This window comes from Schistocerca nitens, chromosome 6 (assembly GCF_023898315.1).
Source record: "Schistocerca nitens isolate TAMUIC-IGC-003100 chromosome 6, iqSchNite1.1, whole genome shotgun sequence".
Lineage (NCBI taxonomy): Eukaryota > Metazoa > Arthropoda > Insecta > Orthoptera > Acrididae > Schistocerca > Schistocerca nitens.
The window spans coordinates 591,785,045-591,800,024 of NC_064619.1; the positions used below are offsets into that span (position 1 = coordinate 591,785,045).

Genomic DNA, 14,980 nt, shown 5'->3' on the forward strand with positions numbered 1-14,980 from the left:
GAACACTAACCTGTTGAAGCTACGTACTGATGTGCTTGATGCTAGTACTGTAGAGCAATGAGTCGCATGTCAACACAAGCACCGAAATCAACATTACCTTCCTTCAATTGGACCAACTGGCGGTGAATCGAGGAAGTACAGTACATACTGACGAAACTAAAATGAGCTCTAACATGGAAATTAAGCGTTTCCGGACACATGTCCACATAACATCTTTTCTTTATTTGTGTGTGAGGAATGTTTCCTGAAAGTTTGGCCGTAACTTTTCGTAACACCCTGTATACAGTTACAGAACATTCCAGAGCAATGATCCTTTAACATTTGTGGATACTTCTAGAATGTACTCGAACCGAATATAGATATTAAAATTTTACAGTTCAGTTGAGTTGCGAACTCACGACTCTCTATGAAACAGTTTTGTATCATAACCACTACACCACGCTGCTACTCACAAGGGAACCTCCCCATCGCACCCCCCTCAGATTTAGTTATAAGTTGGCACAGTGGATAGGCCTTGAAAAACTGAACACAAATCAATCGAGAAAACAGGAAGAAGTTGTATGGAACTATGAAAAAATAAGAAAAATATACAGACTGAATTGTCTATGTGCAAGATAGGCAACATCTAGGATATTCTCAGTTCAAAACCGCCGTGGTACCGTGGTTAGCGTGAGCAGCTGCGGATCGAAAGGTCAACGGTTCAAGTCCGCCCTCGAGTTAAAATTTTAATCTCTTATTTTCGCAAATCTGATCTGTCCGTTCGTTCATTGACGTCTCTGTTCACTGTAATAAGTTTAGTGTCTGTATTTTGCGACCGCACCGCAAAACCGTGCGATTAGTAGACGAAAGGACGTGCCTCTCCAATGGGAACCGAAAACATGTGATCGCAAGGTCTTAGGTCAACCGATTCCTCCACAGGAAAACACGTCTGATATATTCTATACGACACTGGTGAAGGCATGTGCGTCACATGACAGGAATATGTTCTCGACCCACCTAACTTTGTACACTTGGCAAATGGGTAAAAAGATTCTTCTACCTTGCCCGATTTAGGTTTTCTTGTGGATGTGATAATCACTCCCAAAAAAGTGATGAAAACGTAAGAGTTTGTCACAACTGAAAATAAAATATTAAACTTTTCACCGGAGGCAGGACTCGAACCAAGGACCTCCCGTTCCGCAGCTGCTCACGCTAACCACGGGACCACTGCGCTCCTGAGATCGCGCCGTTCTTGATGTTGCGTATCTTGCATATGGACTACTCAAATTGTATACTTTACTTATTTTTCATAGTTCCACAAAACTTCTTCCTGTTTTCTCGATTGATCTGTGTTCAGTTTTTCAAGACCTATCCACTGTGCCAACTTATAACTGAATCTGAGGTGGGTGCGATGGGGAGGTTCCCTTGTCAGCTTCTTCTGCGACAGTATACATAATTTAGTTTGCATGAAACCCTCAGACGTGCGTCATACTCACACTTTTTTGTTTTTATTTCTATTAACTTACTTTTTGGTCCCATAAGCGTTGTTCGAATGTATGGAAGTAAAACGTTCTCGTTATCTCTTTATAGGAGAGTTTCCCTAATTTTTAGCCCTACTATCTGTAACAGAAATATTGGACGCTTTTTATTTACACAAATCTGTGATTCTCTGTGTAATTGTGTCCTGTCGTAACCAGACCAGATGATGTCGATGCTTATGACTGTCTCTCAGGCAGGGAGCAGGTGCGCTGACTGGTTCGTTTGCCTGGTGTGTTCGCAGCATGACCGGCGCGCCTCTGGTGGCCACTCCGCGAGGCCGCGAGCCGTGATGTGGGCGCTGCTCTCCCTGCTGGCCGCTGCCCTCGCCACAGTAGCAGGTGAGTGCACACGACTGCTTAACACTGTATTGCAGCGAGTCTATATAGGCAGGAGGTGTGTCTGGCTTTTTGTGATCCAGGGCATCTCTTTTTCATAGCATTAGTTCTGTTATCAAGGTCCACGTTCTTATAAGCTAGTAAATTAGTGATTGCGTCCATGTATGTGGCGTATGCCCTTCATTAACTAACATACGAGGGTCACTCCAAAAGAAATGCACACTATATTCGCAAAAATACAGTTTTCATTCTGCATGTGTGAAAGTTTTACAGTGTGTAGATACATCCTTCCCGCTTGTTTTCAAACTTAGTTCAACCTGTTCCCGTGAGTGGCGCCGTCACAGCATGTCTTCAAGTTGGCTGCTACACTTGCAATTCGTCAGAAGCAACGTGCTGTCATACAGTTCCTGTGCTGTGTAAACGAGACAGTGGGAAACATCCACAAGAGGTTGAAAAAGGTGTACGGAGATGCTGCTGTCGATCACAGTACAGTTAGTGGGTGGGAAAGCAGGTTATGTAATAAAAGCGGGCACGGCAGTATTGGGGATTGTCCACGCAGCGGCAGTCTTAGTACTGCACACACTCCAGACAATGTGCAAAGAGTTAACCAATTGGTGACTGCTGACAGAAGCAACACAGTTAACGAATTGGCACTCTACGTTGGGATAGGGGAAGGAATTGTTTGCAGAATACTGAAAGTGTTGGCGTTAAAAAAAGTTTGTGCCAGGTGGGTTCCCAGGATGTTGACAGTGGCTCACAAAGAAACAAGAAAAACGGTATGCAGCGAAATTTTGGAACAGTACAGGAATCGTGGAGATGAATTTCTTGGAAGAATTGTGACAGGTGATGAAACATGGCTCCATCATTTTTCACCAGAGACGAAGAGGCAATCAACGGAGTGGGCTCATGCAAAGTCACCGAAGAAAAAAAAATTCAAAATCACACCTTCTGCTGGAAAAGTTATGGCTACGGTGTTTTTCGATTCCGAAGGACTGTTGCTTGTGGACATCATGCCAAGTGGAACCATCGTAAATTCTGAAGAAACTTCAAGCTTGACTGAGTTGTGTTCGACCAAATCGGCAAAAGCAGCATGTTTTGCTGTTGCACGATAATGCATGGCCACATGTCAGTCAAAAAAAACCATGGAAGCGATCACAAAACTCGGATGGACATCACTGAAACACCCACCTTATAGTAATGACCTGGCTCCATGTAACTATCATCTCTTTGGGAAACTGAAAGACTCTCTTCATGGAACAAGGTTTGAAGATGATGACTCCCTTGTGCACGCTGCCAAACAGTGGCTCCAACATGTTGGTCCAGAATTTTACCGTGCGGGTATACAGGCGCTGGTTCCAAGATGGCGTAAGGCAGTTGAGAGGGATGTAAATTATGTGGAGAAATGAAAATATTATTCCTAAAGGATGTATCAACACCCTGTAAAACTTTCAAACATGTAGAATAAAAAATGGATTTAAAAAAATAGTGTGCATTCCTTTTGGAGTGACCCTCGTATATCGTCGGTACTTTACACTTAACTAAAGAAACCCTATTTGTCGAGACGAGAACGCAGCCCAAATGTGATCATTGTAATTATCAGGTCATACAAAAAATGTACCCAACTGGGGATAGCTTGGAAGAGTTGTTCAAGGTACGAGGTGTGTGAGAAAAGTAATGAGACTTACAATACTTCGAGCGATCTGGCAATGCTGTGTAATTCTACTTGTGTAGACCTGGTGCATTCATCCCTTCCAGATAATCAGTCAGAGTATGATGCAGCGAAAATGATACAGCGAAATTTAGAGGAACGTTATGCCATCAAGTTTGTGTTGTGACTGACACTTCGCAATTTTTCACAAACACAACTTTTATTGATGTAATTTCACAAGGTTGATGACAGAAAAACAAACGAAAGGTAACAATAACGATGCCAGTAAAAGTCTCCTAATTTAGGCAAACTAAAGTGCACTTCTAATTTTCCACAAAGGTTCGTGGTAACACACACACACACACACACACACACACACACACACACTAGTAACGGTCCAATTCAGAGACGAAGACGTAGTCTTCAATGGTCGCAGTACACGAGGTCGGCATCTGGCGCGATCAGTACTTCGGGGCTGGCTCTAGCCCCTAAATAGCTGTCTCCAACCAGTCAGGTGTTGGTGTAGTGATACTTCCTGCAGGCCGTGGTTAGAGCTTTCTCTGCAGGAAGTAGTGCTCGGAATATTTGTTCCCATTATCTTGTATGTACAGGGTGTTTCAAAAATGACCGGTATATTTGAAACGGCAATAAAAACTAAACGAGCAGCGATAGACATACACCGTTTGTTGCAATATGCTTGGGACAACAGTACATTTTCAGGCGGACAAACTTTCGAAATTACAGTAGTTACAATTTTCAACAACAGATGGCGCTGCAAGTGATGTGAAAGATATAGAAGACAACGCAGTCTGTGGGTGCGCCATTCTGTACGTCGTCTTTCTGCTGTAAGCGTGTGCTGTTCACAACGTGCAAGTGTGCTGTAGACAACATGGTTTATTCCTTAGAACAGAGGATTTTTCTGGTGTTGGAATTCCACCGCCTAGAACACAGTGTTGTTGCAACAAGACGAAGTTTTCAACTGAGGTTTAATGTAACCAAAGGACCGAAAAGCGATACAATAAAGGATCTGTTTGAAAAATTTCAACGGACTGGGAACGTGACGGATGAACGTGCTGGAAAGGTAGGGCGACCGCGTACGGCAACCACAGAGGGCAACGCGCAGCTAGTGCAGAAGGTGATCCAACAGCGGCCTCGGGTTTCCGTTCGCCGTGTTGCAGCTGCGGTCCAAATGACGCCAACGTCCACGTATCGTCTCATGCGCCAGAGTTTACACCTCTATCCATACAAAATTCAAACGCGGCAACCCCTCAGCGCCGCTACCATTGCTGCACGAGAGACATTCGCTAACGATATAGTGCACAGGATTGATGACGGCGATATGCATGTGGGCAGCATTTGGTTTACTGACGAAGCTTATTTTTACCTGGACGGCTTCGTCAATAAACAGAACTGGCGCATATGGGGAACCGAAAAGCCCCATGTTGCAGTCCCATCGTCCCTGCATCCTCAAAAAGTACTGGTCTGGGCCGCCATTTCTTCCAAAGGAATCATTGGCCCATTTTTCAGATCCGAAACGATTACTGCATCACGCTATCTGGACATTCTTCGTGAATTTGTGGCGGTACAAACTGCCTTAGACGACACTGCGAACACCTCGTGGTTTATGCAAGATGGTGCCCGGCCACATCGCACGGCCGACGTCTTTAATTTCCTGAATGAATATTTCGATGATCGTGTGATTGCTTTGGGCTATCCGAAACATACAGGAGGCGGCGTGGATTGGCCTCCCTATTCGCCAGACATGAACCCCTGTGACTTCTTTCTGTGGGGACACTTGAAAGACCAGGTGTACCGCCAGAATCCAGAAACAATTGAACAGTTGAAGCAGTACATCTCATCTGCATGTGAAGCCATTCCGCCAGACACGTTGTCAAAGGTTTCGGGTAATTTCATTCAGAGACTACGCCATATTATTGCTACGCATGATGGATATGTGGAAAATATCGTACTATAGAGTTTCCCAGACCGCAGCGCCATCTGTTGTTGACAATTGTAACTACTGTAATTTCGAAAGTTTGTCTGCAAAATGTACTGTTGTCCCAAGCATATTGCAACAAACGGTGTATTTCTATCGCTGCTCGTTTAGTTTTTATTGCCGTTTCAAATATACCGGTCATTTTTGAAACACCCTGTAAATAGCCGGTGTTTACCATGGTGCTTTCGGTACGCCTTGGGCATAGACAATCTCGTCCTCTGTGGTGTAATATGGGGTGCTGGCCCTCTGTGGCTACCTAGGCTCCGGTATAACAGTTTCTGTGTTAAACTTGGGGATCACTAACTCTGACCTTCGAAAAGGTGAAACAGGTGTATGGGGAACATTCCTTATCAAGAGCAGAAGTTTTTCCCTGGCAGAAATCACTTTTGGAAGGCCGGGAATACATTGAAGATGAACATCACTCAGGGAGACCTTCCATTTCAAAACACAACGAAAATGTCTGACGTGAGCGTGTTCTTGTGAGATCAGACCGACGTTTAACAAGAAGAATAATGAGTGGCCTGTTATACAATTTCGCTGTATATCAAATTTTGACAGAAGTTCTGCACATGCAAAAGGTTTGTCCCAAACTGGTGCCAGAAAACCTCACAACTGAGCGAAAGGACAATCGAAGAAACGTGTGGGTCGATTTTCTTGAGAGGATTGCCAATGACCATGAATAGTTCAGTCGTGTGATGGCAGGTGATGAATACTGGATTTCTAGGTGCCATTACGAGACAAAACGGCAAAGTGAGACATCTCGACAGAAAAAAGCTCGAATGTGCAAATCAAAGATCAAAACGAAGCTGATTTGCTTCTTTGACGATAGGGCTATCGTTCATAATGAATTTATTCATACAGGACCAACTGTCAACCAAGTGTTTTACGAAGATATCCTTGAATGGCGGAGGAAGAGCTTGAATTAACAGAGACGCGACGTAGCACACAAGTGAATGCTGCACCATGACAAAGGAAATTTTTCAACTCAAAAGGTACTCCTACTGTTCCACAGCCGCCCTCTTCACCTGGTCGGAGTCCTTTTGATCTTCACTATTCCCGAAATGGAAAAAAAGGTCTTAAAAATATATAATTTTGGGACTCCGGAGAGTGTGATCGACGTGTTAAAGGCCGTACCAGCACTGCAACAAGACTGGGAACAAGGACACCGCCGGTTTGTAGCTGCCGAAGGGAACTACTTAGAAGGGGACAAAATTGTTGTTTGAAAAAAATTAAAACTTTTAAGGCTAGAAGATCAGTCTCATTACTTTTTTCACACACCTCATATGACTTACATACTGTGGGAGCACTGCCGACTCAAAATGACAGTCTAATGATACGTCAAGAATAGGCTGTTAGTCATTAAAAACAGTTATGTCTGATACTTAACATGTAATTTAAAATGGGCCTCTGCGAGCTCTGTCTTGGAAAAACAGTGGCCCCAAGCCATTTTTGATAATTCCTGTGCCTAGGAATTGGATACACATCTTCGAGGGCGTGCTGAAAAGTAATTCCTCCGAATTTTGTATGTGAAAACTGATAATGCTTTTTAAATAAAAAACATTGTTAACAATCTACATGTTTACGTTCTTCATGTACACAAATTTATTCATCAACATAGTCGCCGCGATGGCGAAAACATTTCTCCGAACGAGAGACCAGTTTGTTGATACTGTCACTGTAAAATACTTGACTCTGTTCGCGGATCTACAACCTCACCTCTGCTTGCACCGCTTCATCACTATCAAAGTGAAGTCCTCTAAAACCTGTAAACAGAAGAAAATCGGATGTAGCCACGTCGGTACTGTACGGAAGATCATCGATGACAGTGAAGCCAAGGCATCGGATTGTTTTACAGTCGCTGCGCTCGAGAGTCACCTGGTATTGTCGTGCTGAAGAAGAGGGTACTTCACTTGTGGACGAACTTCTCCAATTCCAAACTCGATTACAACATGCAGTTGTCATGCACCCTCTTCGTTACCTTACACACCGCCATGTTACACGCTATAATTCGGAACCCTATAGAGGCAGGGGTCTGCAAACAGGTACACATGAAGTATAACGATGTTGGATGTTAATACCATTTGTTTTATTTGAAAAGATTTAAGAGATTTCAAATACAAAATTCGGAGGCATTGCTTTTCAGCACCCCCGCCAACAAAAGAATTAAGGTACAGAATGAGAAATACCTGAATGTGCTTGCTGATTCTTTTTCAAAAGAATGAAGGTGATCTCCGAAGATCGGTACAACGTCTGATCGAAATATGCAAGAAATATTACTTAAAGGTATCTACTAATGAATGTCAAACAATGACATTTCGAGGAAAATACCCAATCAGATGAAAAATTGTTTAGGATATTTCAGTTTTAGAACAAATCTCTAAATCTCTTACTTATGCTGTGCTATAAATTTTTGATTTTGAGTCTCATATTGAAAATGAAATGCACAAAGTCGAAGCTGTATGTGGTGTCATTAGAGAAAAAAAAAGTCAAGCAGCAGAGGTGAAGTGTATATGGAGGAGGCAGTATTACTGAAGACGAGACATGACTAGAAATGAAAATTTTAGAACACAAATAAATATTTTCAAGATAAACGAAAAATTCAAAAATATCGTGAAAATTAGAGACGCCGCATGAAAATGCCAGATCGCAGAATTTGCCAGAAGTTGCTGGACTACAGCTCGAATGAAAGAAGAGGAAAGACTCGAAATAGATGGGGGATTATTTTAGTACTGGTTTGCTGTATGCCACATATGGATTGGGGATCATTTTGTTTGTGAGTTAGCCTAATCCTTGAAAGGAAGATGTAAATGATGGTGTGACTAGGGCCTCCCGTCGGGTAGACCGTTCGTCGGGTGCAAGTCTGTCGGTTTGACGCCACTTCGGCGACTTGCACGTCGATGGGGATTAAATGATGATGATTAGGACAACACAACACCCAGTCCCTGAGCGAAGAAAATCTCCGACCCATCCGGGAATCGACCCTAGCCCTTAGGATTGACATTCTCTCTCGCTGACCACTCAGCTAGCGGGTCCGAAGAAGATGATGCTGAAATATTAATGCATAAGCTTGAGCATTGAAGTGAGACTCAAAATTACTATAAAGTGATCCACTTGGCTTCTTAACTACTACCATGAGACCCAATGGCTAGAAGATATAGGGGACGTCAGTCCCATACTTTGGAAACTGTCTAGTTCCTCTTTAATTTGATCGTGTATGACGAAAGACACTAGATGTGCTTCAAGAATACGTGGGCTTGAAACCGTGTTGAAAAACCCAATGCAGATTCAACCATATGCGTATATATGGTATTAAGTGTCTTGAATGGAGTCGCAGGTGAAAATAGATTTATTTCGTCTTGAATTTGGAAGCCATAAAGAGCAAAAGCGTTTAAGCTAAAAATGTTGGTAGTTGTCTAAGGATTTACTACCTGCAGGACTGGTTGGTGATCTATGTTATTATATTTAGCTTGGACTACGAGCTGACCCCGCAACGGGGTCGACTATCTCTGAGGATACGGCAGCTCTGGGGAGCCGACGCTCCGGTCGGTCCGTGTCAACATTAATAAGAGACAAGGACGCGCCTGTGTCCAAATGGAATTCTGCCGTCGCTCCATTAATTTCCAGCTGGAACATGAGTTTCTGCATCCCGTCTGCTGCTGCTGCTACTGGCACCGGCAAATTAGCGTGCGGTGTGCCGGCGGCGCTCGTCGTTGTCTCCCGCCGCCAAGGCACTCTTGTGAGATGCCCCAATTTCCGGCAGCAAAACAGGTAACGCCACGGAACGGACAGCGACGTCGGGCTGCAGTCTTCATATGATTTGGTTTCACTAACTTTTCTCGGAATATTTGACAACGACAGGGAGTAAAACTTTGCGTGAGCTTCGCCCGCATCTCGTGGTCGTGCGGTAGCGTTCTCGCTTCACACGCCCGGGTTCCCGGGTTCGATTCCCGGCGGGGTCAGGGATTTTCTCTGCCTCGTGATGGCTGGGTGTTGTGTGATGTCCTTAGGTTAGTTAGGTTTAAGTAGTTCTAAGTTCTAGGGGACTGATGACCATAGATGTTAAGTCCCATAGTGCTCAGAGCCATTTGAACCATTTTTTTTTTTTTTTTTTGTGTGAGCTTCCGATCGCTTTGGAGCACGCTAACGGCGAACTCAGCGCTTCTTTCGTGCGTGCCTATCAGTGTTGCGGGGCAGCTGATCGCAAACTACTGCTTTAACTACTGAATTCCGTTTTGCCGGACAATTGGACAGTTATGTGCTCGATAAATTGGATGAAGATACTGACTGGCTGTCATCAGTTGATCGTAGAACACGACGGTTCTAGTACTACTAAGAAAAAGTTGACACGGAATTATCGTGAAACATAACGTACTGTGACGCCATTGCTTCGTAAGTTTTGACAGTTGTTAGCACATCAGTGTTACGAGACGCTGATGATATTGCTGTGCTCAGTGAAAGTGCTGAAGAATTACAGGACATGTCTAATGGAATGACTGTAGCATATGAACTGAGAGTAAATCGAAGAAAGGCGAAAGTAATGAGAAGTAGCAGAAATGTGAACAGCGAGAAACTGATCAGAATAGGGGATCACCAAGAAGATGAATTTAAGAATTCTGATACCTATGCAGCAGAATAACCCATGAAGGACGGGTAAGGAGGATATAAAAAGCAGACTAACAATGACAAAATGAACACCCCTGGCCAAGAGAAGTCCATCAGAATCAAACGCGAGTATTAATTTGAGGAAGAAATTTCTGGGGATGTACGTTTTGAGCATAGGATTGGGTTGCAGTGAGATATGGACTGTGGGAAAACTGGAAGAAGAGAGAATCGGAGCATTTGGGAGGTGGTGCTACAGAAGGATGTTGAAAATTAGGTGATTTGACAAGGTAAGGAATGAGGAGGTTCTCCGCAGAATCGACGAGGATAGAAAGATATGGAAAACAATGACAAAAAGAAGGGACAGGATCGTAGGACGTCTGTTACGATATCACTGAATAACTTACTTGTGGTACTAGTGGGCGCTATTCAGGGTGGTCCATTGATCGTGACCGGGCCAAATATCTCACGAAATAAGTGACAAACGGGAAAACTGCAAAGAACGAAACTTGTCTAGCTTGAAGGGGGAAACCAGATGGCGCTATGGTTGGCCCGCTAGATAGCGCTGCCATAAGTAAACGCATATCAACTGCGTTTTTTATAAATAGAAAACCCCATTTTTATTGCATATTCGTGTAGTACGTAAAGAAAGGTGAATGTTTTAGTTGGACCACTTTTTTCGCTTGGTGATAGATGGCGCTGTAATAGTCACAAACAAATGGCTCACAATTTTAGACGAACAGTTGGTAACAGGTCGGTTTTTTAAATTAAAATACAGAACGTAGGTACGTTTGAACATTTTATTTCTGTTGTTCCAATGTGATACATGTACCTTTGTGAACTTGTCATTTCTGAGAACGCATGCTGTTACAGCGTGATTACCTGTAAATACCAGATTACTGCAATAAATACTCAAAATGATGTCCGTCAACCTCAATGCATTTGGCAATACGTGAAACGATATTCCTCTCAACAGCGAGTAGTTCGCCTTCCGTAATGTTCGCACATGCATTGACAAGGCGCTGACATATCTTGTCAGGCGTTGTCGGTCGATCAGGATAGCAAATATCCTTCAACTTTCCCCACAGAAAGAAATCCGGGGACGTTAGATCCGGTCAACATGAGGGCCATGGTATGGTGCTTCGACGACCAATACACCTGTCATGAAATATGCTATTCAATACCGCTTCAACCGCACGCGAGCTATGTGCCGGACATCCATTATGTTGGAAGTACATCGCCAATCTTTCATGCAGTGAAACATCTTGTAGTAACATCGGTAGAACATTACGTAGGAAATCAGCATACATTGCACCATTTAGACTGCCATCGATAAAATGGAGGCCAATTATCCTTCCTCCCATAATGCCGCACCATACATTAACCCGAAAAGGTCGTTGATGTTCCACTTGTTGCAGTCATCGTGGATTTTCCGTTGCCCAATAGTGCATATTATGCCGGTTTACGTTACCGCTATGGTGAATGACGCTTCGTCGCTAAATAGAACCCGTGCAAAAAATTTGTCATCGTCCCTTAATTTCTCTTGTGCCCAGTGGCAGAAATGTACACGACGTTCAAAGTCGTCGCCATGAAATTCCTGGTGCATAGAAATATGGTACGGGTGCAATCGATGTTGATGTAGCATTCTCAACACCGACGTTTTTGAAATTCCCGATTCTCGCGCAATTTGTCTGCCACTGATGTGCGGATTAGCCGCGACAGCAGCTAAAACAGCTACTCGGTCATCATAATTTGTTGCAGGTCGTAATTGACGTTTCACATGTGGTTGAACATTTCCTGTATCCTTAAACAACGTAACTACTCGGCGAACGGTCCGGACACTTGGATGATGTCGTCCAGGATACCGAACAGCATACATAGCACACGCCCGTTGGGCATTTTCATCAGAATAGCCATACATCAACACGATATCGACCTTTCTCGCAGTTGGTAAACGGTCCATTTTAACACGGGTAATGTATAACGAAGCAAATACCGTCCGCACTGGCGGAATGTTACGTGATACCACGTACTTATACGTTTGTGACTGTTACAGCGCCATCTATCACAAAGCTAAAAATGTGGTCCAACTAAAACATTCATATTTCTTTACGTACTACACGAATATGTAATAAAAATGGGAGTTCCCATTTTTAAAAAGCAGTTGATATCCGTTTGACCTGTGGCAGCGCCATCTAGCGGGCCAACCATAGCGCCATCTGGTTTCCCCTTGAAGCTAGACAAGTTTCGTTCTTTGTAATTCTTTCGTTTGACGCTTATTTCGTGAGATATTTGGCCCGGTCACAATCAATGGACCACCCTGTATAGTGTAAAACTGTAGAGGAAGACAGAGATTGGGACACATCCAACAAATAATTGAGAACGTAGGTTGAAATTGCTAACAAAGTGTGTGCTGGATTAGACGACTCTAAATCCTTATCACTAACTTTTCTATCAGCAAGATGCACATTAACATGACGGATAATGTTTGTGCGTACCATGCACCATACTGTTTACAAAATAAATGATACCTGCTGATGTGTCCTGCAAGTTAGCAGGTTACGCTACGTATGTTTGCTTCTGTTGGTTAACACACTGATTGAATTTGACCCTATCTGTGGGTATTCGTTTGGTGACCGTGGTTGAGAGTCATCAAACCACAAACATAAGAAAAAGTTAAACTGCAGAGGTAAACGTGTGTAGTTTTCGCTTCATTTGGAAAATTTGTTTCAAGAATACTGTAAAAATGCATTCTGACATCAGAGGTCAATTACTAACCTTGCCTCTGTGAAGAACAAAATGACATAGACTGACCTAAGAACTACCTTTTGCGTCGTCGAAGTAAGCGAATGGTGGAGGCTGAGATGATGCTGACGCAGCTCTAAACCTTTGCTGGTTTTGTTGTAGTGGTAAAAGTAATTTCTGCTGTTGCTATTGGCATTCCCATTCTGTTCTTGCTGTAGCTGTAGTTGCTGCAACTGATGCTCCGATAGCGTTAGAAACGCAGAATTCATGCTACAATGGGAGAAATTTCTCATCCTCATATTTGTGTCATGCTCTGCATACATAGAAAACAGCATTAGGGTGACGCAGAGACCAGAGGGGCAACCAGGTGGTTCTGTGGTCAACGACGGTGGATTTCACGAAGTGAACGGCTAGCCAGAAGCAAAATCCAAAGCACACAAAAAGTCGTCTTAAGCGTGGGCACACAGTTAATGGAGCAATGCCAACCAAAAGCATAGACGCAGCCGAAGTCAGTGACTAGTACGAATGGTGCGTATTTAAGACTCAGACCAAGTGAGGTAGTGCAGTGGTCAGCACACTAGACTCGCATTCGGGAGGACGACAGCTCAAATCCCCATCTGGCTACCTAATTTAGGTTTTTCAAGATTTCCTTAAATTGCATCACACAAATGGCGGGTTGTCCCTTTGAATGGATAGGGCCGATTTACTTTCCCGTCTTTTCCTAATCGTGGCTAGTACTCTATCTCTATTGAGCTCATTGTCGATGGGGTGTTAAATTCCAATCTTCCTTCTTTCCTTCGAAGGCTTTGAAGAATAGCGACAACCATCGTAAAAGAGCGGAGCCTCAATATTTATGGGCACTCTCGCGTCGGTTGACTCTCCCACGTGACATACCCACAGCTGCGGCGGCGCCATCCACTGGAGCAAGCTTCTGCCGTAGTATCAATGATTTCTGTACTGCCTGGATGTGGAACTGTAGTTGTTTGAGAGTGCTGGCCAAAGATCGTCTTGCTGGAAGGCCGCCAGATTGAAATTTCGCAAGAAAGGAAGTGTCATAATGCAAAAGAAAGTACTTTTGTATCTCGTGCCCTTTTGATTTTGAACACTGTGTAGTCTAGATATCTGCAGAAGAACGCTATGAGCAGTAGAGTAAAAACTGTGTTGTTTTGATACATATCGCGAGTATTATTTGTGCGTTTTACAAGCTGGTCAGAAAATTTCTTCGGACTTATTTTCTCAATGTTTTACTTATTCATTCCACTGTTGTTCAAAATAACGATATAAAATGTAAAAGAAATTGTCATATTATTATATTAGTCAAACATTTAAGTAAGTGGAATTCGTGAAGGCAAGTGTCACAAAAAATCCAGATGCCTATTGTACACCGTCTGCTAAGGCGCACTACTACGAAGAAAATTAGGAATGATATATTTAAGGAATGCTTACGAGGAAATCGAAATAGGAATGAGCACCTATTTCTCAGTCTAAAGTTAAATACTGTACCTTTTTATATATCTTCTTAGTTATGCATCGCCTATCTTCATTTATGTACACTCACAGTACACGTGCAATATGTAATGCTAATTCGAGTATGCATCTCTACGAATAGATCATTTTGCCGGCCGGTGTGGCCGTGCGGTTAAAGGCGCTTCAGTCTGCTACCGCGTGACCGCTACGGTCGCAGGTTCGAATCCTGCCTCGGGCATGGATGTGTGTGATGTCCTTAGGTTAGTTAGGTTTAATTAGTTCTAAGTTCTAGGCGACTGATGACCTCAGACGTTAAGTCGCATGGTGCTCAGAGCCATTTTTTGAATAGATCATTTAATGTCATGCTTTTATTACGAAAACGTTCACTTCTGCATATTACATGTGGTATATTGTATTTCGGGTACATAGAAAATGATATAGTAGATTCTGGGAATATGTACTGTTGCAAGTCATTGTCAATTTCCTACTGTATACATGTTGTTCGTTTCAAGTAAAGACATTGAAATATCACGAAATCTACACTTCGGATCAGAAAAGGTTATAATTCCAGTTTGATTGTCTTGGAGGGGAACAATCAAAGATACGGCACTCGATCTGCCACCCCACCCAGTGCGTGGGTGGCGGGGGGCAACTTTGAAACCTTCAACTGGA

General features: G+C 43.3%; 1 protein-coding gene across 1 annotated transcript in view; it reads left to right on the plus strand.

Moving 5' to 3' along the window:
• LOC126263511 (lachesin-like) overlaps positions 1–14,980 on the plus strand; it is a 385,251-nt gene that overhangs the window by 295,283 nt on the left and 74,988 nt on the right. Inside the window, exon 2 of the mRNA XM_049960604.1 lies at positions 1,760–1,856. Coding sequence (XP_049816561.1) covers positions 1,808–1,856 — 49 coding nt within the window. The 5' untranslated portion in view covers positions 1,760–1,807. The remainder of the gene's footprint in view (positions 1–1,759; positions 1,857–14,980) is intronic.